Raw genomic sequence first — 26,358 nt, 5'->3', positions numbered from 1 at the left:
TGCACCCTCAGTGTTAATAATAATGTTTGTGGAAATACATGTCTGTAAATGTGTGTGCATTACCAGGAGAGAAAATGGAATTACATCATATCATGTGTTGCAATTTTTTTTTCACTTAACTAAATCTGCATTTGTTTCACTCATAATTAGTACCTACCTTAAACCAGCCAGGCAGTTGTAGGTCCTGGTTATCCAGTGAGAATGTGGTTGTGATGAACACAGCCTTCATGGAGTTTATACATACTTTTAAATTCTTACGCAATGGTCTGCTTCACTCCCTACTCAGCTGTTATGAAGTTCTGTAAATGCTCCATCAATAACTTGGGTTGTCCCCAGTATTTCCTTACTGCAGTGAATGTACTTGTACTGTGCTATAGATGGTTGTTGAACTGTTTCTGCAGGATTAATTCCTACAAGGGGGCTTGCCAAATTTCACTCCAAAAAGGTATTTTGTTTTGTTTTACCAAATTATACACCTACCAGGAAAATATGAAGATAGGTATTCCGCTATTCAAAAATGAGCTTAATGAATCTCTGATATTTGCCAAATTAAAGGATAATGAATTTCACAATAATTTTCATTACATTAATCATCAGGGACATAAAAATTAAAATATTTATCGAATCATTTATTCCTCTCGTGAATTATATTTTGTCACTTGTCTAGTTTCCCGCTTAGCAGAGTCCTCGAACGTGAGAGCATATTTACTGTCTAGATGCCCTCACAGAGTACCTGACTCACCACCTTAATAATCTGTGGCCACTTTTTTGCCTCTTTCCCGTCCCATGGCATCCAGACTATGCTGTGTGGAGCCCTTGAGTTCTTGAATGCCCTCCAAGGCCTTACAGGAAGCTGGGACCTGGCACAGCCTCTTCAGCAGAGCTTGCTGTTCTTTATTTATTGGGGTTTTGCTAAAGATTGTAGTTTACAAAAGGGTTCACTTAGAAAACCCTTGCTCTCCTCTGCCAACTGTTGCTTCTCAGGTCACGTTTCGCTGATTAGAATCCCAGCATTGCACATTCCTGGTAAGCACGTCCCACCCCACTGAGGGGTACCTGCTGGGAGCCTTGAGAATCTTTGGAGTTAATGAGTCTGGAATGAGGTGCTAATCTCAAGTCCTCTCAGAGCAGAGCCTGCTTCAGATTCCTTTTCTTCTACTTCACTGGCTGAGATCTGTGGTGAGACCGGCGCTGTAGACGTGAGGAGCCTGTCTCCCTCTCTGCTAGCATCTGACAGCAGTTAGCTTAGTCTCCCTAAGACACGGTCCCACACCAGCCTGCACAGGTGTCTGAGAGGGCATGTTTTAGGTCGTTTGTACTGTCTTGGTCAGCATATGCTTCCCACTGCTAAACTCAACCCTTTTGTATTTACTTTAGCATGCCGTTACCTGAAAAACACGAGGGTTGTAAGCATGCTTTTCAGAAGTACCCCCAGTGTTGTGCAGCCATCGCCACTGTCTGGTTCCAGAATGTTTTCAGCATCCCCAACAGAAAAGGGTTCTCATTGTCACCTCTCACTCTGAGACTAGCGTTTATGAACTGGAAAAGCCAGCCTTTTAGGACCAGCTGTTGCCCACCCTCCAGCCCGTCAGCTATTTCTTCAGCCTGCTTTTTCCCTTATTGATAAAGAACAGGGTCCTATTCATAACACCCTTAGTGTATTAGAAGATATTAAATTATTCAGTAACTTATTTCTTAATAAAATGGCACAACTTCTTTAACCTCTTTTCTGCTTCTTTTAATCGTTGGGTTTTTCATTACTTCAGCCTCTTTAAGACAAAACTGGACACAATAGTGTTGTAAAAACCTAACCAACAGTGAGCACTCCAGCTTCCCTGAGTCTGACCTTTTGTTCTGCTAGGCAAGTGGCTGCTACGTTTCATACTGTAACGGGGAGAGGATGGAGTTTGTTCACTGCCTCGAGGATTGTGGAATTCAGAAGGACTGGGTTTCACTTACCTCCCAGCTTAGAAACAAGTGTAGTCATACCTCCATTAATGTTTAAATGCGTCCTTTGAGCTGTCTGCATCCTATTATACACTCAGAGAAGATCCAGGTCTCTGTAAGGTGTCCAGCAATCCCTGGAATTGTTAGTGGTCCTCAGGAATAGTCTGTCCAGAGAGGGCAGCCTTGGTCAAGTTTACATGGCTACATTTCCAAGTGCCTACTTATCTGACTTTATCAAAACAAGGTTCTTGGGGCTGTGATATAGCTCAGAGATACAGCAGGCACTAGGGCTGGGGCTTCAGTCCCCAGCCTGAATTAAAAAGTACCCAAGGCTCGGTATATTCTCACATCTTTGTAGCCTTCTTTTTGTAATTCTCTGCTGCTGTTAATACCCATTCGGGTACATGAGCTAGAAACCTTAGAGTTATCTGTCATGGATCTCTCTTTGACATCCTTCCGCCTCATTCTCCCAGGAGCTAATCACTAAGTCCTTTTGATTAAACTCTTTTAATGTCTTCTTTCCCTTTCCCACTCCTAATGGTGTCAAAAACTCATCCCTGTGTAGTCTTTAGCAATACTCACCCGGATTTCTCTCCACACATGAGTTTCACCACCACCTTCCCAGACTGTTTTTCTGAAGGACTTATCTGATTATTTCTTATCTTTCTACTAAAAAGATAGTGAATTTAAGTCACCTAGTACAGTAACTCATTGTCTCCAGAGTAAAATTCTCCCTCGACCTGGCATGCAAGGCCATTGGTGTGATGGTGGCCTTACTGTGCCTTTCCTCACCTGCCATGTCTTTAGAACTATGAAGCTTCTGGCACAAACAGCTGCTCTGAACCAAGAGTGGATGGTGGTGTGTCTCTGTGGGCATCTTTCTGAGGCTGGAATTGGGCAGTGTCGGGAGCCAGTGGAAAGCCATTTCACTCTCCCCGCACGAAGAGAATGAATTAATCCAGGGAGCTGCAAGGAAAGCAGCATCTGTGGAAGAATTGTGTCCTAGCTCAGGAAGGAAACTGAAAGTGCACTCTGCAAATAGTCAGGCAGTTTGCTAACTGAAGTTCTGAGACACAGAAGAGAAGGGGTCACTGGGCCTGGGAGAACTGGGTACATTTTTCAGAGCAACAAATCAATACCAAAGGATTTGGGGGAAGATGTTGAGAAGTTTGGAGGGGAATGTCTTTCAGTTTGCGCCTGGTGTTCTTTGTATCTCAGAGGCCCTGATAAATGTCTGTTGAATAATTTAGTCAAGTGCCTTTTCACTCTGTCCTATTAATATGTTACCTGTTTACTCCCTCTGTGTTGGCATCTGCTTCCGCTAGGCCTCTTTCTGTCATATAAGTCAGTTCCTTCAATTTCCTAAGAAAGACAAAGAGACTGTTTACTCTATACCAGCACTTGGCGATCTGAGTGCACATGCATGGTGACTCATGGAGGTGACATACTATTTTTTTCATGTACCCAGACTGAATAATTATGTCCTGTCAGGTATAGCCTGATCGAATGAGAGAGCTTCTGTGTGGAGGCTGCTGTGTTGGCCTCTTCCTTCTCACACCATGCATCACATGAATGTTTTATGTGAAGGAAAGTGATCTAATAGAGTCTCGACACTGAAGAGTAGAATTCAGCCCATAGTAGTTTCTGAACCCTGTCTCCTTCAGTTATTCTCCGTCTTATTTTGTTCAGACAGAATCATTCTTACTGAACCCTGGGCCTACTGATTCAGCTAGACTGGCTCACTAGTAAGTTCTAGGGACCCACCTGTCTCCTTCCCCTCCCAACTCCAGCACTGGAGTTACAGGCGCATACTGCCATGCTCAGCTTCTGTATGGGTCCTGGGGATTTGAACTCCTGTCCTCAGACTTGCACAGCAAGTGCTTTTCTGACTGAGCTGTCTCATGAGCTCCAGTTACGATATACTCTAGAAAGGAATTAAATTAAGGCCAAGACAGCCGCATGGCATAGCTCAACTAGAATGTGATTTCTTTTGTTTGTCTTTCCTAAGTAGATTAGTCTCTTGAAGCTGAATATAAGTGAAGATATGTATGTTCTTGGAAAGACATCAGGAGTTCACAGGTTTCCTTATAGACTCTTGTTTCTCTAAAGCTTACCTCGTTCCTAAGACTGTTTCCTGAGACCTGTGCACAGAAAAGACACTGGCACTTCAGACCCAGAAAGATGAAGAATCTTCATCTCGGCATCTTATGTACTTTCTACCATATTTTTTAATCACAGCCCTTGGAATCTCCTATGATAGGTTACCATTATCTGAAGATGCAGTCACCTTCAGAGCATTAGGTGTTATTAACATCTTGGTAACTATGAACTGCCTGAACACTTTCTGGACTATTACCCCTTAGGTTATCGTAGGTTATCGTAGCTCAGCCCTGAGTCAAACCTTTATGGTTCCAGAAACTCAAATAACTTGTTTATAGTCAGTGGCAAGTCAGTGCAGTTGAGAAGTGGATCTAGCTCTTCAGAAGACCTAATCTACCCATTTTACCTGCTAACACGTGTTGTTTGGGCACATGTGTCTTGGCCCATCTGCCCCCACTTTCTGTAAGTTGACTCAGCTTTTTGTGGTGCCTACTTTAGTCATCACGTCTCATTTCTGACTTCCTGCCCCATCTGCCCTGCCCTAATGGACAATCAGAACTCTTTGCCTCTCTCGGCCAGAACTGCCCGTCTAGGAGTTCAGGGTTTCCTTCACCCTGGGAACACTGTCAACAGACACAGCTTCTCCTCGCTTTTCTAGATGCAGGGAGTCTCCAGACAAGAAGTAGCCAGAGTTCATCCCTGAATGCCGAGTTGTCCACCAAGGAGCTCATCCCTCTTCTTCAAAGACACTTCCCTCAACCAGTTCTTTTCCAATCCTTCCTCTGGTCTCGCAGCTTGTTTCAGAAGAGAGTTGTGCGGTGTGTGCAGTTTCCTGTATTCTGTCCTTTACAGTGCTCCGCAGTTGACGGCCCTTAGCCGGTTCTTCACAGCTCCACCGCTCTCACCATTCCCCTCCGGTCCGGCTTATTCTGCTCAGTTTGCCCTTCCTTTAGAAGACGTTGTGACCTTTGTAGGGACTGCCACCACCAGGTTCTTCTGTGTGCTTACCACCGTCTTTCTTTCTTTACTGTGGGCTGCTTAGGATTCCGGGCATCTACATAGCCATGGTTGTATTTTGTTCTATGCAAAACTCCAGTTGTATTTTCAGTCTTAATCTTTACAGGCTCAAGTTCTGAAACTGTGAAACTAAGTAATGACAAAGCATCTTTGCCCTTAGATTGTTCCAGAGTCCTTCTGAGTCCCCACCCCCATTCCCATGGTAGCACTTCATCATAAAAGTCTGTCCTCCAGACACAGGCGGACCTTGGTCAAGAAGCATCTCTCTTCCTGTTATGTACGGTGTTAGTGCAGAGAGGTGACCTGGCACTGGGTCACGAGCCTGTTAGTCTAGCCTCCTTTCCAGGGGCCACAGTGAGTAAGGCAGAAGGAAGCTTGTGCCAGAGAAGACCAGCCTGCACACAGCTTTCCGTACTTCACGGCCAGTCCCAGCAAAAGGGCCAAGAGTGGAAAGATGGGAAAGCTGCTTCCTCCTGCTGAGTGTGTGCCCTTAGGTGGCTAAGATTCACACTCCATTTACCAGTAGGCTGTTTCCAGAATTCCTCCTCTGGGAGCTCTTCCAGACACACCCTGCTCCAGACACAGTGAGAACGGTATAAATTTTGTTGTCTCTGCATTATTTAAATCGTGCTTGGTCATTCATTCTCATAAAATCTGGATGTGATTTATTGTTTCTGTCTTATAACTTTGCTGGTGTTTGAAATAGAAAAAAATGTATAATCAATTAAGATATTTCTCCTCTCAATCATGTGTTAGCACATAATATTATAAATTTAGGAATGTGTTTTTCCTGCATTATGTTCAACATGAAAGGTAGAATTAATATTTTTATTATCATTTTAATATTGGAGGGCTAGGATGCTGCTCAGCAGTAGAACACATTTTTAGCATGAATTGATTCCCAGATTCCACCCCCTGAATTTTGAAGTTACTTATTTCAAAATAGCTTATAAAATTTCCTTACACAATACTTGGTAATAAAATACATTAATGAACTGGATATCTAACTAGATACTACCAGAGTATGTATCTTCTTTGAGAAACTTCCAGGTTCTGCCTGAACAATATGGTTTATATGATGCCAAGTGCATTGAGACATCACTATGTGTGTATTTACAATGCTACATGTTTCCTAAGAGTTTCTTCTGTCTTTTTCTTCTCAAGTTTTAAACTTTAAGCATTTATTAGGGTGACTACATGGCCATGCATGTGTATTATGGAATAAGATTTTCAATGCTTAGGTTAGAAAAAAGCACACTTCATCTCTAAGATGATGCTTGTCACTGCATAGCTGAAGATCACATACGGCCGGGAGGTAAGATGGTGGTGAGCACACAGCCAGCATGGAGCAGGCCCTGGGCTTTCCTTCAGCACCATAGGAAAGAAGAGAAGACAGTGTCCCGTGTCTGGAGTAGCCTGCAATATCTGTACAGTTTTGTGTTTATTAGTATATATTTTAAAAGTACAGCATAAAGATAGCTTAACTTTTTGTTTTGTTTTGTTTGGGGTGGAGGAGGAGGGCCTAATGTAACTCTGGCTGGGCTGGAACTGGCTATGTAGACCAGGATGGCCTCCAACTCACAGATCTGCCCACCTCTGCCTTCTGAATACTGGTATTAAAGGGGTGCACCACCACACCCAGCTGGAGTGCCTTGGTTTAAAAAAAAAAATTAAGCCGGGCGGTGGTGGCACACGCCTGTAATCCCAGCACTCAGGAGGCAGAGGCAGGCGGATCTCTGTGAGTTCAAGGCCAGCCTGGTCTACAAAGGGAGTTCCAGGACAGGCTCCAAAGCTACAGAGAAACCCTGTCTCGAAAAAAAAAAAATTTAAATATGCCCTAAGGGGAAAAGAATCTTAATAAAGAAATTGAAATTCAAAAAAACAAAACAAAAAACAGATCTGGAGACTGGTTGCACAATAATGCAAATATATGTTCCTGAACTGTAAACTTGGAAGTAGTTAAGATGGTTAATTTGAGAACATACACATATTTTCATCATCAGAAAAAAAGTCAGTGTAAGTGACATGAAGTTTAGAAACAGTGGTTACTTTTGTACAAAGTTCCGAGCTGGAACTGCAGAGAACGTGTAGTGGATTGAGGATGGAGAGTCCAGCACGGTGAATTTGGTTTCCAGCAGAGCAGAGAGGCTGTGGATACAACCAGTATCTGGAGCTGGTAGTCCATGCACCAGCCTCATCCGGGACGCTGGAAACGGCCTCCCTGATTGCTCTGCTGGGCCTCATATTTTTGTCTCCCATTACCTCCTAAGAAGGCAATGTTGCCGCCCACAGTGTGCCATCCTGGAGAATAAATACCTGCTTCGCTTCCAGCCCTCTTTGTTCTGGCCTCTGCTCGCTGAGGCTGGCAGATAAGGGGGCAGAGAAATTGATGGTTACCTCCCTGCCGTCAGTTTCAGTTACCCACAGATGGCTGTGGTTGAGCAGATGGCTAACCTACTGGCCTCATCTTTGTCTTCTCTCTTGGCTTTTTTTTCCCTATGAACCCTTACTCATAAAATACTTCCAAAGAGGAAATTGAAAGTTGGTTTCTGATCATACTCTAAAGAAAGCTTTTTTCCCAGAGAGAACCGGGCCAGGAAAACTGTCTTTAGGCCATAGCCAGTTTTCCTTCCCTTACGCGTTGTGAATTATTTAAGAGTATGGAATCAGTATTCTTTCCCATTTCCAGAGAAGTACTGTTTGCTTTGCAAGGCTGTGGCAGTGGGATATTTGTGGTGTGTTTTCTTTTTGTTAAGTTAAAGTTACAGTGCTAACTTTGACCCTGTTTCCATTAGGAGATGAAAACATGGAAATTAAAAAACAAATTACAGGGATGAGAAGATTACTGAATGACAGCACTGGGAGGATATATCAACGTGTTGGCAAAGAAGGAGAAAAACTAAAAGAAGAGCCCCAGGATTTGGAGTTAGTCTGGCCTCAGCGTTTGAACTCCTCTGCCGAGGCCGCACAGGGCCTCCATCCTCCTTCACGTGGGGCATGGAATGAACTACCAACCCAAAGCGGGCAGTTCTCAGGGCAGTATGGTACACGTTCTAGAACCTTCCAGAGTCAGCCCCACACCTCTGCAAGTTCTAATGGTACGATTGTCCAACGTTCAAAGTATCCTTGTGGGCAGGTATCCTGGCTTGTTTTAGTCCTGAGTATTGACTTGTTTTGAGATCAGTTTATGAAAATCTTCCTTAGGCACCCACCGCACTGGGTTCTTTTCAGTTCTTCTGTATGGGACTAAGGCCCTCAGACAGGGTCTCACAGGGCTAGGCAAATAGTCTTCTACTCAACAGCGGCTCCACTCCTGTGCTGGGTTATTCTAGAAGGCAGAAGGGGAAGGCATAAGAGAAAATCTCGAGTGTATAAAAACTCCAGACTTGACAGGAAAATCAGTGGGTCTGCACTGAAAAAGCAGACTCCTAGTAGAGTTTTAATGAAGTAAGAATTCTTATCCACCAGTACACAGACAGTGTGGTCACCAGAGCCTGGACATTAAAGCGGCAGCAGCTGCCGTTAGCTTCCTGGTCGTGTTTGGTGTTAGTAACACATGCTCCTGCTTACCCTTCGCTTCACTTCATCGTCAGGAGAGTCCTACTTAGAGAGCACCTCACAGCTTTTCCTCTTGTAGAAGCCCTTTCCCTTACCTGCATTCCAGTGCCGGAACTCATGCTGAGAAGTATGCCTTTAAATAGTGTTTCCCAACCTGTGGGTCGGGACCCCTGTGGGGGAGGTCAGTGATCCTTTCACAGGGGCACCTAAGACCATTGGAAAGCATGGATGTTTGCATTATGATTCATAACAGTAGCAAAATTACAGTTATAAAGTAGCAACAAAATGATTTTATGGTTGGGCATCACAGCATGAGGAACTGTATTAAAGGGCTGCAGCGTTAGGAAGGGTGAGAACCACGGCTTTAAAGTCAGATTTCTTTAAAATCCCTGACTGTTAGTGGAGGGTGGGGCTCCAGATTTTTTCAAAGCTTAAGAGAATTGATGCTTTTCCTGGTAATATTAATTTCCCATCCAGTGACATTGGATATTTCTTGGTTTATAAATTATGTATGGATGTGCAGATCTATAGTTTACACGAAGAACAAAGGAAAAATAAGGCATTTCAGCTTCCTTGAAAAGTTCAGGATTTTCTTCCTTCATGTTCATTTTATGATATCTTTTGGTAAAAAGAAAAAGTTTTTATTTTTTTTTTTCTTAAACACAATTGACAGTAACCAGCTCAGGGGACTGAGAAGCCATCCTGAGACACTGATGAGACAGTAAGGGGCCCTAGAGATGTAGGGTATCTTCTCTCCTCAGTGTTCCATACGCAAGTATCCAGTTCACGTGCTGGCAGGCTTCCAGGCTACAGGACGGTGCTCTTTAAAGGCTCCTCCATAAAAATGAAAAGTCTGTTCTCTTTAAAATTGGAAAATGATTTATAATGAGCTAAGAAGGGCTAGTTTTGCCCTCTAAAAAATCATAAAGATAGTGCTTAGATTAGTGCCTAGGAATATTCCGTAGCACCCTCTTAACTCTACTACCAGTAAGAGAAAAAGGGGCCCAGTGGGTGTAGAGTAAATGTGACCCTCCCACGGCAATGATTTTAGGGTAATATATTCTACTCACCAATATACAAGACTGTTGGGTTTATTTTAGAAACTGTTACTAATATTAAAAGTTACAAAAATTCCTCCAAATCATAATCAAAATAGATCGTTTTTGTCTCTTGCCTGCACCATTTCAGTAAAAATATATTATACAAGGGGCTGAAGAGAGAGCTCAAGTTGTTAAAGTGTCTGTTACATAGTGTAGAGACCTGAGTTCAAATCCCCAGAACCCGCATAAAATCCAGGTGCAGCTTCTGTAATCCCACACTAGCATGGTAAAGTCAGAAAGAACATATTGGTCAATCAGTCTAAGCATATCAGTGTGCTCCAAGTTCATTGAGAGACCCTGTCTCAAAAACTGGTGGAGAGAGTTCAAGGAAGACAACTGATATCAATCTGTGCCCTCCATACATCCATATGCATGCACATATGATTTAGTTATATGTATGTGTATAGACATATATACTCACACACACCGTGCACACATAGACATATAAAATACACAGTTGACTCTTGAGTAAAGTATGTTGGAATTATGCAATCTGCCTATAGGAAGCTGTTTTGTAGAGATTTGCAACAGTTTGTGCACACTCTCAGGTGCACTTCACAGTCTAGAAATAGTGAAAAAATTATGGGAAAGTTGGATGTGTCATCAGTGTATAAAATAGGTAGATAATATCATTTATTATTTACCATTATCATTTGCTGACAAAATACATACACTTCTTATTTTAAAAAAAAGAGACAAAAACCAAGATTTATTATAACTTAGGTACACAAACACTATAGACTATTCATGACGTCATTTGCAGTTAGAAGAAGTTTAAACAAATGTGCATTTTTAGCTACCTCCTGTTACTGCTGTGGGGAGTTAAAAGTGAAGTGGGATCTTCAGCCTCACTTGAGGCTATGCCCTGCACACCTCTCAGAGCTGCCCAAGGATCCCTAGGATACAGCTGTGCCAGCCGTCTGTTTCTTTGGGGTAACTGGCAGTTCTAAAGCCGAGTTGCCTCTCTTTGCTACCGTTTGAATGTTATTCCTTGGCGCTGCTCCAGAAGTAACCTTTAGTTCTTCTGTGGTTTTGCTGTGGTAAACTTCAGTATCTCAAATAATAATTATTAGGAGTTAGATTATATTCAATATATGATAAAAGACATCACTGGAACAACTCACCGTAGAACTTCAACTCACCTGCCTGTCAGGAACTTAAGACGTAGCTGCCTCTTTGACTGCCCTTGTTCATGGCAGCTAACCTGGAGCTGGAGAGGTCCAGCTGCCAAATTTTTTTCCCAAATGTGCTGTTTTAGTTCATGGACAATGGGGAAATACTTGTGCATGTATAGGGGAAACAGGAGAGTCGCTTTGTTAAGAAAAAAGGAGCCTGGAGATGGGGGATTATAAGAAGCAAAGTGAAGAAGAGCAACCTATGGACACCTCTGAACCTTCAGGTCAAGTGCTGCCCCTCCCACCCTGCCTCCTGCTTCTCCCCACCCCAGCCAGAGAGTACTGCAGAAGACCCTGTGTGTCCACAGCTCTTCCTTGTTGAAACAGCATGCTTACCAGTAAAACTAGTCTTTGTTAGGCTGGTTTGCTTCTTAATATAAACTTTGTAGCTTGCATTCTAGCGGTGGTTTTCTAAGACTGATGTGGAGCTGGGACTCTGGTTTCGTGTCTGCTGTTTGAGAAAGGAGTGTGAAGGCTGGAGAGATGGCTCAGCCGCTGAAGGCTAGCTAGGCTCACAAGCAAAAATATAAGAGAAAGTAGCATGAGTATTTATCATGACTTGTCAGAGTCTTGTTATCCAAGATGACCCGGCCTCACAGTAGACAGGCCTGCCTTGGCAGCGCACTGTGTGCCTGCGTTCACACAGACCTTGCTACCTGGGACACAGCATGCACCTTACAAACAGAAGGCTGGGTAATTAGATAAAGTCAGACTCCCAAATTCAGGATGTGAAAATTACTGGGTACATTTTCTTCTAGCACAGTTTGATGATGATTGTACACACTTCAAAATGCTGTCAAGGTACACTTTTTTTTTTCGTTTTCTTTATAATTATTTTTTGCATGCTTTGGGAGTATATCATTCTTTTCTTTCATGCTTAGGAGAACTTCCAGGGGTGAATTCATCAGCTGGATCCAACTGTTGTACTTGTAACTGCCAGTCAACATTGCAGGCCATTCTCCAAGAACTCAAGACCATGAGGAAATTAATGCAGTTTCAAGCAGGTACAAAAAAATCAGACCTCCAAATGCATCCTTTGATTGTGACTGTGTATCTGACATCTTCAGTTGTGTGCGTTGTCCTTTGTCCCACACTCGTTCCCACCCTGCTGTCTTGCTGTGCCTTTTCAAGTATTCATTTTCTCGACTTTTCAACAACTTGTGATTTTTGTCTTATTTTATTTTTTTAGCAAATCAAACAAATTTTGTTATTGCCCCTAATACTGCTGTGAGGCTTATGCACATGAACTCAGCACACTTCATCCCATGATCTCCTGGTACTTCACAAATGCCAGTTAATTAAATTTTGGAATATCTTACGTGAGAGAGCCCTTCAGGAAATACAAGCTTCCCTGTTGAAGATTCTCAGGGATGTGAGAGTGGTGAGCCCAGGCCCTGCTCGTCACTCTCAGCTTGCGTCAGGACGCTGATGATCAGACAAACCTCGTCTCTGTCTGCTTCCTTCATGAGGCTCTGTTCTCTTTGTCATTGGGCAAGGTTAACAGTAAAACAGGGCATGTATAGTTGGAGATTGAGCTCCCTGTTTTTCACTCACTAGCTGGACGACTTCTGGGCCTCTCTGTTCTCACTTGTGAGTGGAGTGTCAATATCTAATTCACTCATGAGGTTGTTTTTAAATGTGAAGGAGATAGCAACAGTAAATGAGATTTTGTAAGGTAGGATGCACAACTCAGTATTCTCTTAAAGACCCCACGGCACTTTGTAGAAGTTTGGAAGTCAAGGTTTAGTGCCTTATTTTCCAGTCTTCACAATTAGTAAGGAAATTGGAAGTTTTCTTTTGTTATATATGCAAAAATAACAAATCCCTCTTGACGGGGACACTGCTGGTTGATGCTACTGTGGGAAAGCAGGGGAGCAGCCCAGCCCTGCGGTCACAGCGCTTCTGACTCTCCTCACCATCCTGCTCACGACGTCATCACTCAGAAAATGACTTGGTGCCAGCTGGTGCATTCTAGGAAAATGCTCACATTCCGTGATGTGGTCAGTACTTAGACATGTCAGTTACCCACACTCACATTTTTAGAGAAGCCAAAGGGATTTCTGGGAAACGTATTTTTAAGGACCAAATTGGGTCTTATCCCAAGGCAGAAATAAGCATTTGGTCAAGTCAATAAGCACTTGACTCACCGCGTTCCACCTGATAACTCTGGGTCCTTACCAGCCTGGCAGAGGCTGCCGTCTTCTACGTCAGAGCCTCGGAAAGAAAGGTTACTCTGTTCTGTAGATGCTGTGCACAGAGAGGGAATTTGTTAGTCCTTAAGAAAATATGCATATGAAATTATAATGATTTATTTTGTTACTTAAGCTCCTTACTACTGAAATGGCAAACTACAAATTGCACCCCTGTAAATCCTTGGCTGGAGCCTTTTTAGAATCTATTAAGTAAATGCCATTTTGTCACCATGTTTTCTCTTCTGAACCTTTGCAGATTAGCGAGGCAAATGATTCCAGAGCTGTGGAGAACAAAAAGGATAAACTGGATAAATGACTCTCATTTAATTTTCTTAAACTTAAAAATTCATGTTGTGCGGGCAGATTTACTTAAGGTTTATTGCCCATGAGACTTAGATTTAAATTCTATTTTGAAAGCTTCACCTTTATTTTACAGGAAGACGAGGACTTAGATCAAGCAGTTAAGATCTGAGTGCAGGAAGACTGGGCTCTTCCAAGATTTGCAAGAGAAGCAAGACTCAGTAACCCTGTCTGAACAGCAAAAGCATTTCAATGACTGAGCTTAGAAAGAGCTTGGGCCTGGGGGCTGCAGCCTAGCTGCTCCTTCTCAAGGTGCCTGGAAGCCATTTGACCCTGGGACAGGACAGACTAGCCTGGAGTGAAAATGCAGCCTTCTGCCTGCTGAAATCTTTGGAGAATCCTTGCAGTGATATTGACACCCTGGCCCCACTGCTGGACATTCTGACCCACTGAGTCCAGGACAGGTTCTTAAGGCCTGGAAGGACTTTTTATTTTTTTTAATATTTATTTATTTATTATGTATACAATATTCTGTCTGTGTGCATGTCAGAATATAATAAAGAGGCACCAGACCTCTTTACAGATGGTTGTGAGCTACCATGTGGTTGCTGGGAATTGAACTCAGGACCTTTGGAAGGGCAGGCAATGCTCTTAACCACTGTGCCATCTCTCCAGCCCTGGAAGTACTTTTTAAAGCGCCACACTAATTCTAGTGTGCAGTTGATATCTAGAACCACCGTCACTAATCACATGATGCATAGCTAAACAAGGCCACTGTCCAGCTCGTTGCTCCCTAAACTTGGAAATTACCTTCTAATACAAAGATAAAGATATTTGGATCGGTATAAATATTCTTGATTTCCAGACTTACAGGAAATAAGTAAAAGGAAGTAGGCTGTGTTGCTGCCCATTTAAAGGCCTGGCTTTCATGTGGCTTACGTTTATGCGTTTCTTTCTGTTCAAAAGAAAAACAGCCGGCACTCCTATGGTTTTACTTAGGAAGCCATGTTAATAGAGGAAGATTTGATACAAATTGAAGCTGTATTTTCCTATTTTAGTTTTCATCAGAGTGGTTGATAAATTCTCCTTCTCAGAGTATCCCTGTGAAAAGTAAACTTGCCGTCTCGGATTCCTGAAGTTCATTGTGAACACTTGTCATTGTACTGTTTGTAGATTTGTTAATGTACTTGACTCGCTCACAACTATGTCTTTCCTACTTTCTGTTGAACACAGTGCACTGGAGATAGTTAACATGCAGAGGATACTTGATGAGGAAAGAAACCTGGCAGGATTAAGTGACTAACACTACTTTCCCATGTGCTTACCCAGCCCTGTTCTAGATAGATTCCTTCCACACTGTTTCTTTCAACCAGTCTTACCCAAATGGTCATCATTTCGGCCCTTGTAGACTGTAACTGATCAGCTGAACTCCCAGAGACATTAGAGGTTTTGCTGGAATGAGCTTACTAGAGAGCATGAGGATCCATACCTAAATTTAAGTTCTGGAGTTCTTATTCCAGCATGTCAATATGATTCACAAAGCCATATTTTCCCATCGCTTTTAACCCTTTCCTTCCATCGAAGCCAGGATGCTGTAATGGTCTGATGATTCACAGTGTTCAGAGCGAGTTTTCTCCTGGATGACACTCTGCTGTTAGGACTGTAAGGTGCCCCTCGCTGCCTCTGCAGCCCTGCGGTGCAGAGTGAGATCTATCTATCCGTGCTTCACCCTGAGGGAGCCTCCCTTCCCTGTCCGTTTGTAAATCACAGAGACAGAGCCGGGTAGGTTTGCCTCAGACACAGTGCCTGTACCATATTTGTGTTTATTGTCCACAGTTGGAACACAAAACAGACAACAACCCCCAATTTCCCTTATATGCTCCCAGCGAACCGCTGTCTCACGCAAGAGAAATAAGAAGAAAAAAGTGCTCCCAAAGACTGTGGAACCTGTGACTGTGAAACCAAAGCCCGGTCCATTGGAAGTTGAGAAGCCAGCAGCCGTGGCCACAAGGCCATCTGGTCTCCAAGCCACAGAGCACACCTCCAGTGAGGAGAACCACGTCCTGGGATTTGGCATTGTTCTCGAATCGCCTTCCTCAGATGTAAGTTGATATATTTTCTGGCTGCTGATAGAAGTCTTAGGAAGCTTATAGTATTAAGACACCTTCCATCTTGCTAGTTCTGCCCCAAACAGGTAGAGACATTTGGAGTTATGCAGAAGGGAAGAGGGAGAGAAGCCCCTTGCCTGGGCCTTCCTTCTCTGAGAAGTGTAGATGTCTTCCCTTATTCAAAGGCATTCTGCCCGTTATCTCCGAAAGAAGGCCGTGCTGTAAATAATCTGCTCGCTAATTTCTTTAAGATTTTTAATTTCCACGTGGCAGTTTTCAATTTCCTCAGTGTAGAAAACGAAAAGAACATAATTAAATCCTGTGTGGATGGGCATAAATGAACACAGAAGCACACAGATAAGGTCATCCCTTTGAGGAAACACAACCGAAGAATAAGAAGGAGCAGTGGTGCTAATTCTGTTTCATAGATGCGAGCCACACCGCTAATTAGGTGGCAGTGTCGTGCCATTTACTCCGTGTAATGACAGGTTAACGCTCTGCAGAGGTTTGCTATTTTAATATCACAGCTACAGTGTTGTTGCGGTCTAGGACGGTAGATTGCATCTGAGCTACCCGTCTGACTTGCTGTTTTATATTCATAGGACCATAAACGAATTTCTGTCATAATGTGCTGAATTTGCAGCTGCAGTCTCTACTTACAATGTCTTTATCTAAAGCACATTTATGTTGAGAACCCCAACTTGTTGGCAGAGTTCTTAAAATAAACAAGAAAAAGTGATTCATTATTAGCAGATTGCATAGATGAGGCTCCTGCTGAGACCTCCCACAGAGTTCTATAAGATTGGAATTTGGCCTTGCCTTCTAAACTTTAACTAAGAAACAAATTGCTAATTTTTTAAAAGTAGTCTATTTGAATTATAGGAAGACAGTTTGCTACCGTAGATCCACATTTGGGTCTTTACTGAAGAGATGCAATGAAAATAATTATCTTGCTGTTTTCATTTTAGAAAATCCGTAGCACTTCCGTGCAAGTCTCAGTGTTAAAAGAGGCATTTTGTTTTCATCAAAAGTATATGCTGCAGCCATTAAGCTCTTCTAAATTAATATTTAATTTACAAAATCCTTTGTGGTAACGAGGTTCTGTATGGAGCCAGTTCCCTCATTTGATGGTATCATGGCATCACTGCAGCTAAGGCCTGGTTCATGTCCTGGTAAATCACATACTTGAAAACAGGAATATTATTCCACAAAATACAGTGAAGCTGTTTTGACACACCCTCATATTTTCCTTACATTTCTTTCCTAATAGGCATTGATATAGTAAGAGCAGTAATTGAGACCAGGTCATCTCCTATTTGGTGTGTCTAGTGCCATTGAAAACAGGACTCTCCCTTTTTTATTGTTAAGTTCCAAGTGTATTTGAGTTATAAATGGAGGTCTGGTAAAGACCCTGTGTATATTTACAAAATAGAATAGAGTATTTATTGTTTTTCCCAACATGAGTATTTTTTATGTAACACATAAAAACAATTTACATTTTATTCATGGCCATTTTTAGTAACAAGAGCTACTAAATTTGATTAAGTACATGTGGCACTGTTCGGGAAAACTCAGGTGCTAATTGTCTCTGGACGGTAGCGGGATTCTGAAACAAAGCGGGCAGCTATGAGGATGTCAACTCCGCAGGACCCATCTGATAGCGCCGTTTGATTGATCTCTCCAGTGGAAACTGAACCTGCACTAGGAGAACTTGGCAGTGAGTCCCAGTACTGGCTGCAAAAATGCTGTCCGTGAAGCATGCTCACAGGCATTCATGAGGCTGGCCTGCGCAGGAGTGAAGTGAGGGCCGTGGCAGAAAGACTTGGTTGCTGAAGGCAAAAGCAAACCCCTGATCTTTGTCTTGGGAAGTGGGGGAGGGGGCTGTTCTATCAGCAGCTCTACTCGAGGTAGGAAGAACGAGCACAAAGCTGGCTTTCTGTTTTGGGTAGGAAGGGAAAGACAGTTCAGTATTCTCGAATATCTAGACCCTGTAGCGTTGGAGAAAGATGAGGGCTAAGCATCACACCTCTGCTAATTGCTAGATTTAAAAGAAACTGAATTATTTTTGAAGATTTACAATGTAATAAGTTACTCTTTATACATTTACTTGTCCTGTCACACAAATGCGACTGTGTGTACTCGTAGCACAAACCCAGATGTAAGAGTCCGTGTGGGTCGTGGCTCACTAGGGACTCACATCTTCTGAGTGATGACTGTCCCTTCTCAAATCCAAGACTGTACGAAGCTCCAACCAAGACCCTCTGAAATATCAGTGCATTTAATGATATGTCATATATGGGAAAATCCTATTGCAATGCCTTGCATGTAAAAGGTACTTAATAAGTGCAAGTTACTTAATCTACAGATGATGAAATATTTACTCATGCATGAAACACCTTGTACAAAATAAACTTAAAAAACGTTGGGGTCCAGATTTTGGCTTCAGTGAGAGCCCACTCCTCAGTATAACTGCCATTTACTTGCTCTTGTCTCTGCCTCAAACATGTCAGGCCCCAGTCCAATTTGAGAAATTCTCCTTTATGGAAGCTTCTGTATTGTCGTTGCTGTTTTTCTTCATTATTTTCATGATTTTATATCTTTCCCCAGATCCTCAAGAGCAGGTCCTGTGTTGTGAGTAATAATACTTCTGTGACATCCTGTGTGAAATAAGTCATCCATCCCATTTAATCCTTACTCTTGGAGGGCTTCTTACTGTTATCTTCTGTAAGGGAACCTGTGCAAGAGGCAGGTCAGAGGTCAAACTAAGGCTCCTCTCCAGGTGTCCTCTCCCTTGTTCACTGTGGAAAAGGCTTTGGGTGCCCATTCAAATATACTTCCTTCTTTCAATTTTTAATTTTTTAATGAGTATTTTGACTTTGTTTATATGTGTGCACCCTGTGCATGCCTGGTGCCCATGGAGGCCAGAAGAAACTGTTGGGCTCCCTGAATTGGAGTTACAGATGGTTGTGAACCTCCTTGTTGAGCCCCAGTCCTCTGGAAAAGCATACAGTGTTCTTCTTTACCACCGAGCCATCTCTCCAGCCCTCAAGCACATTTCCTGGACATCGCAAGCACCCGTAACTCTATGACTGATTATTATATGAAACAGAACCAAGTGGTTAGACTGAGTTTTTAAAAATTCTATTTACTTGGCACTTTCTTAGGAGGAACGTAAGTGGTTAATGAGCAGGCTGCTGACTTAGGGTCTCAGCTGTGTGACCCTGAGCAAGTGAACCCTGGTCCTCACTCATCCTCCTCCCTATAGTGGGGATAATGATGCTTTCCTCACAGAGTTGGCCTCCTGGAAGAATTAATGAAGCCTTCTATGTAAAACACTTAGAACAGTGCCTGGCACATTTTAAGCACTCAATAAATAATGGTTCTTTTTTTAACCTTACTGTTCCTACCTAAGTACCTTTAGAGGAACAAATGTAAATACGGTTAAGTAAATTTAGCTGTCTGTAAATGATCAGATGCACATGAACAAATAACGCTTTGGAGGAGGAAACAGCTAAGGGTTGGGGGGGCTTCACGTGTGCGGCATGGTTATTTGACCCTTTTAAAATTAGCACTTAAATAGAATTCAGACCTAAATTACACAGAGGCAAAGCCCAAAACCAATTCTGAGGTTCAAATACATTATCTAATTCTGTTTTCCTGAATTCACAGCGCAATGCACTATTAGTACCGAGATAAACAGTTGCTTGTTTCTTATAGCTATTGCTTTTCAATGCTGGGTCTGTTGATGTGTTGTCTCTTAGGGGAGGTATACCTGAACCACCTTAGTACTCTTTCTGTTGATGCTGAGTTCTGTTTTGTTTTGTCTGCTTTGCTTTACTGAACGACTAAGGCAAGCTTTAAAACAATTTCCTAAATTTTAATCATATAGAAAATGTTTTTATTTGATAGAGTTATTATAAATACTCTCCAGCTTTCTCCCTCCTTCTGCTCCTGCACTTGCCCAGAGACTGCCTCTGCACCTCCCCACAGTAAACCTCCCACATGAAAGTAAATAAATAGTAAATACTCTCCAGTATTTAAATAAATATTCATCAGTTTAAGATAATTTGGTTAATCCTGATTTTGTATGCTTCTTAAATAATTTTAAGTGCATTGGTGCCTTCAACAAAAATAGCTCCTTAATTCAGAGTGCTTTCTTTTTATTTATTTATTTATTTATTTATTTATTATGTATACAATGTTCTGTCTGTGTGCATGTCTGCAGGCCAGAAGAGGGCACCAGACCTCTTTACAGATGGTTGTGAGCCACCATGTGGTTGCCAGGAACTGAACTCAGGACCTTTGGAAGAGCAGGCAATGCTCTGAACCACTGAGCCATCTCTCCAGCCCTCAGAGTGCTTTCTTGATATCATATTATCTCAATAGATAAAATGTTCTGCTAGGATCAATTAAAGGAAATCATTATCCATTTCCTCATTGACACATTGCATACGTGTGTGAGTCTGAGTTTCTACGGCAGGCTACCTGGGTTCAAATCCTCGCCTCATCATGGTAGAGGATGGTCTTTTAACAAGTTACTCAGTTTCCCTGAGCCTTGGAATAATGATGGTAGCCACTTCATAGAAGAAGAAAATTTAGAAAATTGATGTATTCTTTGTTATTGTAGGACAGTTGTACTCAAGGTTGTTGACCCGGCTGTCAAACAACCTTTCACAGGGGTCACATGTCAGATATCCTGCCTATCAGATACTTACATCACAATTTATAACAGTAGCAAAATTGTAGTTGTGGAGTAGCAATGAAATAATTTTGTGGTGGGTGGCTCACCCCATGAGGAACTGATTAAAGGGTCGCAGCCTTATGAAGGCTGAGAACCACTCACTGCCCTAGGGCCTAGGATATAGTAAGTAACAAGCAAATATCAATTATATCACCATTTTCAGGGTGCTTAAAGAGAACATAATAGTCTTTGCTCTTTAAGGGGCAGAGGGAGAAACCACAAGCAGCCCTTGCAGTATCGTAGCCTCCTGAAAACAGGGAAGAGTGGGACTTCTCTACCTGGAAGGTCAAAGACAAAGAGTCTCAGCATGACCTCTTCTCAGAGGAGCAATTTCAGTGGAGTTGGGGGAGAAGAAACGACACTGTGGTGTTAAAATCTTACATATTGTCCATTTAGTTCAATCATCTTTAACATAAATCAGAACTTAATGTTCAGAATCGTGAATTTATTGCCTGAGAAGGAAAGGCTCAGCACGTCTCTGAAAGGCTGGAAACTCTCATTATGCAAATGCAGAAGAAACCAAATTGTATTATCTTTTCTAAAATTCTTAATTCTACCAGAATTCTATCAAAGAAACTTAAGAGAATTAGAACATTAATGATTTCTTTTCATCCTAGTCAGTATTAAACGTAAAATGTCTGCTGTGATTATTACGCTTGCTTTTTCATAGAAATTTGGCTAAGCACTTTTTAATATCTCTCTTGCAGTATTGGTCTTTGATGGAGTATAGCCAGTGAGTTCTGTTCCATTAACACTGGGGATTCTGCACTAGGCACACCTTAGGCCACATTCGTGCTAGACTGCTTAACAATAGCAGACAGACTTGCTGAGCCAACCACAGCAGGCCCGACCCCAGTCTCAGCTCTTCATTGGTCAAGGGCTTTGAGGTAGCATTTTCTAAATGGTAGTAGTAAGTCTACCCAGAGCAGGTTTGATTTATGGGATAGAATGTTTTAAAAGAAATGTAACAGTTAGGAACGAAATAAAAACAAACGTTAGGGGTTTTATTTGTTTTAACATTTTTTCTTTCATATTCTGAAATTCATTTTCCTAGAAATGCATTAAATACCACTGCTAAATAAATAGGACAAAGTTTCATTATTACGAACAGACAAACTAATTGCTCTTAAGTGTTATTGTCAGTCCTGTGTTACATCCTCAGCAGAATTCACCTCTTCTTTTGTAGTTTTCTTTAAGGTTCCATCCTGAGCCGTTCAGAGACTTCCCAGCTGGCGACTGCCTGGTCCACACCTTACATAACCATTCACACAGTGCATGTGCCTGTAGATGTGGACCTTGCACAACATAGAACTTGAAAATCTTTGTGTATCATTTATTAATTTACAGTTGAAAATCTGGAGCTAATGCCCAACATTAGCACTTCTTTTTCCTCTTAACCAATGACCATATGTAACTTGTTAAATGTCGTACTATAATTTTTGTACTATTAATATCTTATAGAAAATAGCCTGTATCCAATATATTCTAAGTGATTCATTTATGTGCTCTCTTTAAGTATCTTATGATATGCTCACAGGCACTTGTGGGTGGCAGGGACAGGGAGGTGCCTTTCCAGTTACCTGGCTGGAAAACCTATCACCTAAACTAGATCTTAACCCCAATTAAATCTAACCAAAAGGAACACCACACCAGAGATGCAGAGAAACAGCATAGTCAGTGTAGCTGCCCTTAGTCCAGGGGCATTTTCAAGAGCCATTAGGACGGAGCTGTTTCTGCTTCCAGAACATCATCAGTGTAAGATGAAATTGCGCTGGATAAGGAATTTCCAATACTGATATATTGAACTCGGTGGCGGAGGCATGTAAAGTAAGTAAAACACTGCATAGTAGGAATTCGTAGTGAACCCTAAAAATAATTTCTGTAAACATTGTAAGTGGTGCCCGTAATTTGGACGTCATCATTTTAAACATGATCTTATTTCTATAACACTAGACTCTGCAAATTAGTATATTAGCTATCTGTCTTGGCCTGAGCATCAAATAATAAATCTGTCAAGGAAAGTCTAGAGTTTTTTAATGATGCTTATTTAGAACAGTGTTTGTTTTTATAACTATTATCAGTAAATAGATCTCATTTAAACTGAAGCCAATAAACAAAAAGGGTTAATGATTCTACAACTACAGGAAGTGTTTTGACCTGCTTTTAAATATATGCACAGAGTTGTGGTTCATTACATGGTAATAATGTACTATGATTATGCTTATAAAGTAGAATAAATAGCAAGGTTTCATAGGGAAAACAAGATAATTAGTATCATGTTTTCTTCATGTTTTGCAGCATTAAGCTAGTCCTCTCCCTCTTCTTTTTTCTTTAAAGGACTTGGTGCTTTGTGGCAATGTTAAACATGTGTTAGTGTTCTGTTGTTACCTGCTAAGAAGTCTGAGTGGAGGCAGGGAAGACCAGGGAGGAGCTAGCTCAGCCACCCTTGCCCTAATGGGGCTGTCTGTAGCAGTTAACCAGACTGCTTACTCCTCCATAAGGTTCTTACTTGCAAGTGGATGAGTTCCTGTTCCTTGGATTGGAAAGATCAGCTCAAAACAACAGTGTGGGCCTGGCAGTGGGGGGACAGAAAGCAATGGCAGTTTTTGTCCTCGATAGCCCCTTTGCAGTCACACACCATAGGATTGCAATGGCACAGAAGTCTTGGCTTCACAGAAACCTCCAGATATCTACTTTTAGGCATCATAGAAGGAGGTGCCACAAATAATAACTATATTGCGGCCTACTAATTCTTGTCTTCCAGGCCCTATTAAAGTACCATTCCACTCCTTTCTCGGCCTCTGGCATCCCCTTTTCCTCCACAGCTCCAGGAGCCAGTCCTGCCTGATGTTAGCTCTAACTGCCTTCGCTCAGAACCTCTTGGGTTCTCCTTTCCATGCAGTGTGTGTGATGTGTTTACATGGGTCTCAGCTGCAGAGCCAACCTTGAATCCTTTCCCACAGAAGGGTCTTAGGAAGAAGGTTCTGAACCAGGTGCTCAGTTTTCTCCAAGTCTTCTCCTCCTGGAGCCAGCACAATCATTCTAAGACATTGGTGTGAGCCTAGTCACAGCATGAGACTTGTAGACCACTTCCTCTATAGCAGGAATAGCAAACTCTGACCTTGTAACTGTGCTGAATCTCTATCTAGCATTTTGTTTATCCTGGTACACATCTGTTGGATGCGAACTGGATTCTTGGCACAGTGAATGTTAAGAACTGTGCATCCCAACTAAATCAAACACATTTCATAGACATATTCTGCAGGCCTTAGAAGGGAGTGCCTGTTCTGACTGGTGTTTGATTCAGGTCAGTGTTCCTAAAGCTAGGGTCCCAGTCCTTTAGAGGAAATTCTGACTCTCAGAAGTCAGGTGACTTGAATTTTAAGCACCAGATTAGTGGTATCAGAATCCAACCCAGAGTTACATTAATAAGTTGCAGGCCTTTCCTTCTTGTCTCTCACAGCTGAAGAACTCCTGTTCACTCAAGGTGGTCAAATAGCTGCAGGATACACTTGGAAGGGGTGTGTGTAATGTACTCTACATGATCCTGGAATTCTGTTAAAACTCTGAGATTAGCTCATTTAGAATTAAAGTTCATAGGATATACAAAATAAAATTATAATTCCGAATAAAATCTCATGTCAGCCTTTTGATGGTAAAAGCCTCTCCACCCTAACAATCCCACATCGGATCACTAGACAAGTGTTTGCTGAGTGCTTGCTGTGTGCGTGCCCGTTCTGTTGCAGGAATTAGGTATTCAGCCTCTCGCTCCTGTCAAGCTCCTCTAGACCTTTGACCAGCAAGCAGCAAGACGCAAAAGTCAGGGGGAAATCTGACAGCACTGTTCTTGCAGTGATATTTACCAGGCATTCAGAAACCAAACATTAAATGGCAAAGTGGAGCAGAAGAATGAGATAACTTTCTGGATAATTCAGTCCAGAATTTCTTTTACAAGGGCCGACGCCCAGCACCTTCCTTAGTTGTCTGAATGATATAGGCCGGGTTCTGAACACTCTTCATTCTGTAATATGTGGAATATTTGAACATAGTAGGACAAGCAAAAAGAGTAACTTCAGTTTGTCAGGAGAGAAACTGACCCCAAATCCTCACGTCTAAGTGGACTGCTTTTCAGAGTCGCAAATATGACAGTTAGGGATGAGCTGTGATTGTGTATACAATTTGGGTAAGTAGACATTCTTTTCCTTTTGATTAGATCTACCAAGTGCAGTTTTCATATTGAAATTACATAGATATAATGTAAATATTAAAATAATTTAGACTATGGCTAATGAAATTTCAAAGCTTACTAAGTGCCTACCATGTACTAGACACCACAGATACAAAGGATAATATAATAAATACTAACATGTGCTCATGTTAAACAAGAAGCAGTAACAGTACATGGCTACCCCTGTGGGCAGAACGGAGCTAGGAAAAGCTCGGAGAAGGAAATGCTATGAGCAGAAGAGCAAGGTGAAAAGGCAGATTGCAGGTATCCAGGATGTTCTCTGAAGGCATCCTGTAGGACTTCAGAAGTTCTTGATAAGCACTGAAGCCCGTGCAGCAGTTTCCCAACGTGTGCTGAGATATTGCTCCCTCAAGTAAGTGTGGGGTAGATTGAAACTGTGGAACCAGCTGCCGTTTTTATTTTGCATTATCACTGATGTGGAATGTCCTTCTGTATATGTGTTGCTTTTATTGGTTAACGAATAAAGCTGCTTTGGCCTATGGCAGGGCAGAATATAGCCAGGCTGGAAGGGATATAGAGAGAGGGTAGGCGTAGTCAGGGAGATGCCATGTAGCAGCTCAAGAAGCAAGAGGTAAAAACCATGAGCCTCGTGATAAAATATAAAATAATAGAAATGGGTTAACTTAAGATGTAAGAGTTAGTTAATAAGAAACCTGAGCTAATAGGCCAGTGTTGTAATTAATATAGTTTCTGTGTGAATATTCAAGTCAGAGTGGCCAGGAAACGAATGAGCAATCTCTGGTTACGTATCACTTTATTTAAGTTTTTATTGTGGTAATATGAAATTTATAGCTAATAGAAGGAGCAGGGGACCTGTAGGGGTGGTCCTGTATTTGTCACCTTAAGTAAAAGAAATTATTTGGCATTTGAATTACTTTGAAATCATTTTTGGTACAGTCTCTTTAGGTCTTGGTTTCTTCATTTGCAAAATGCGGGATTTGCTTATAGGTGATTCATGATTCCTTAGTTAAAAAATTGTATTACTGTGTATTATTCAGCCTCCTGAAATGTTTGTATGACTAGAGATGTGTTTTCAGTGTGTACTTGGATAAGACTTACTATTGGAATTGCAGCATCCCATTTTGTAAATTATAAGTGGTCGTTGATTTTATAAATTGTAATTCAGCACACATAACTGAGACTGTATAATTTACCAGATACGGACATGTTAGCAGCCACTGATGTTCTTGTCGTACTTGTGCCCAGAGTAAAATGTTTCACGTCTTGCTTTTAATGAAATATTTCTCTTCTTTTGGTAGCCAGAAGTGCAACTTGCTGAAGGTTTTGATGTGTTTATGCCTAAATCTCAGCTGGACTCTATATTGTCAAACTACACTCGCTCAGGAAGCCTTCTGTTTAGAAAACTGGTGTGTGCATTTTTTGATGACAAGACTTTGGCTAACTCCTTACCCAATGGGAAGAGGAAAAGAGGACTCAATGACAACCGGAAAGGACTGGACCAAAACATTGTGGGTGCAATAAAAGGTTGGTCTGCGTCATTTCATTTTATGGGTGCTTTGTTGAATTTTGCCTCAATCCATTGAGGCACAGGTAAAATGATACTGAGCTAACTAGAGGTTAATTTGATTTTCTGTTAACACACATGAGTGTGACTCTCAGGTGTAAGCTCTGTAGGTTCCTACCCCAGATACGACTAGAATACTACTCATGGTAATAGTAATTGCTGAACTCATAACTTCAGAGCCAATTTTATCTGCTGCAGAACCAAAAAGACATGGGCAGTGAAAGTATTTTTTCTAATAATTTCCAAGAACTTCATTAAAATATGATTTTTGGCAAAATTTAAACTTAGTTTTTTTTTCTTCTAGACAGGGTTTCTCTGTGTATCTCTGGCTGTCTTGGATCTCACT

General features: G+C 41.8%; 1 protein-coding gene across 2 annotated transcripts in view; it reads left to right on the top strand.

Annotated features, from left to right (window-relative positions):
• Positions 1 to 26,358, top strand: part of Bend7 (BEN domain containing 7) — an 81,942-nt gene that overhangs the window by 17,342 nt on the left and 38,242 nt on the right. For both annotated transcript variants that reach the window (XM_041630899.1, XM_041630898.1), the window contains 4 exons: positions 7,860 to 8,162; positions 11,779 to 11,901; positions 15,226 to 15,491; positions 25,747 to 25,972. In XM_041630899.1, coding sequence (XP_041486833.1) covers positions 7,860 to 8,162; positions 11,779 to 11,901; positions 15,226 to 15,491; positions 25,747 to 25,972 — 918 coding nt within the window. The remainder of the gene's footprint in view (positions 1 to 7,859; positions 8,163 to 11,778; positions 11,902 to 15,225; positions 15,492 to 25,746; positions 25,973 to 26,358) is intronic.

Source organism: Microtus oregoni, unplaced genomic scaffold (genome assembly GCF_018167655.1).
Source record: "Microtus oregoni isolate MIOR12 unplaced genomic scaffold, Mior012 000035F_ref0000213, whole genome shotgun sequence".
Classification (NCBI taxonomy): Eukaryota; Metazoa; Chordata; class Mammalia; order Rodentia; family Cricetidae; genus Microtus; species Microtus oregoni.
Note: the sequence above shows the minus strand (reverse complement) of the source record. Positions and strands in the feature narration are given on the sequence as shown.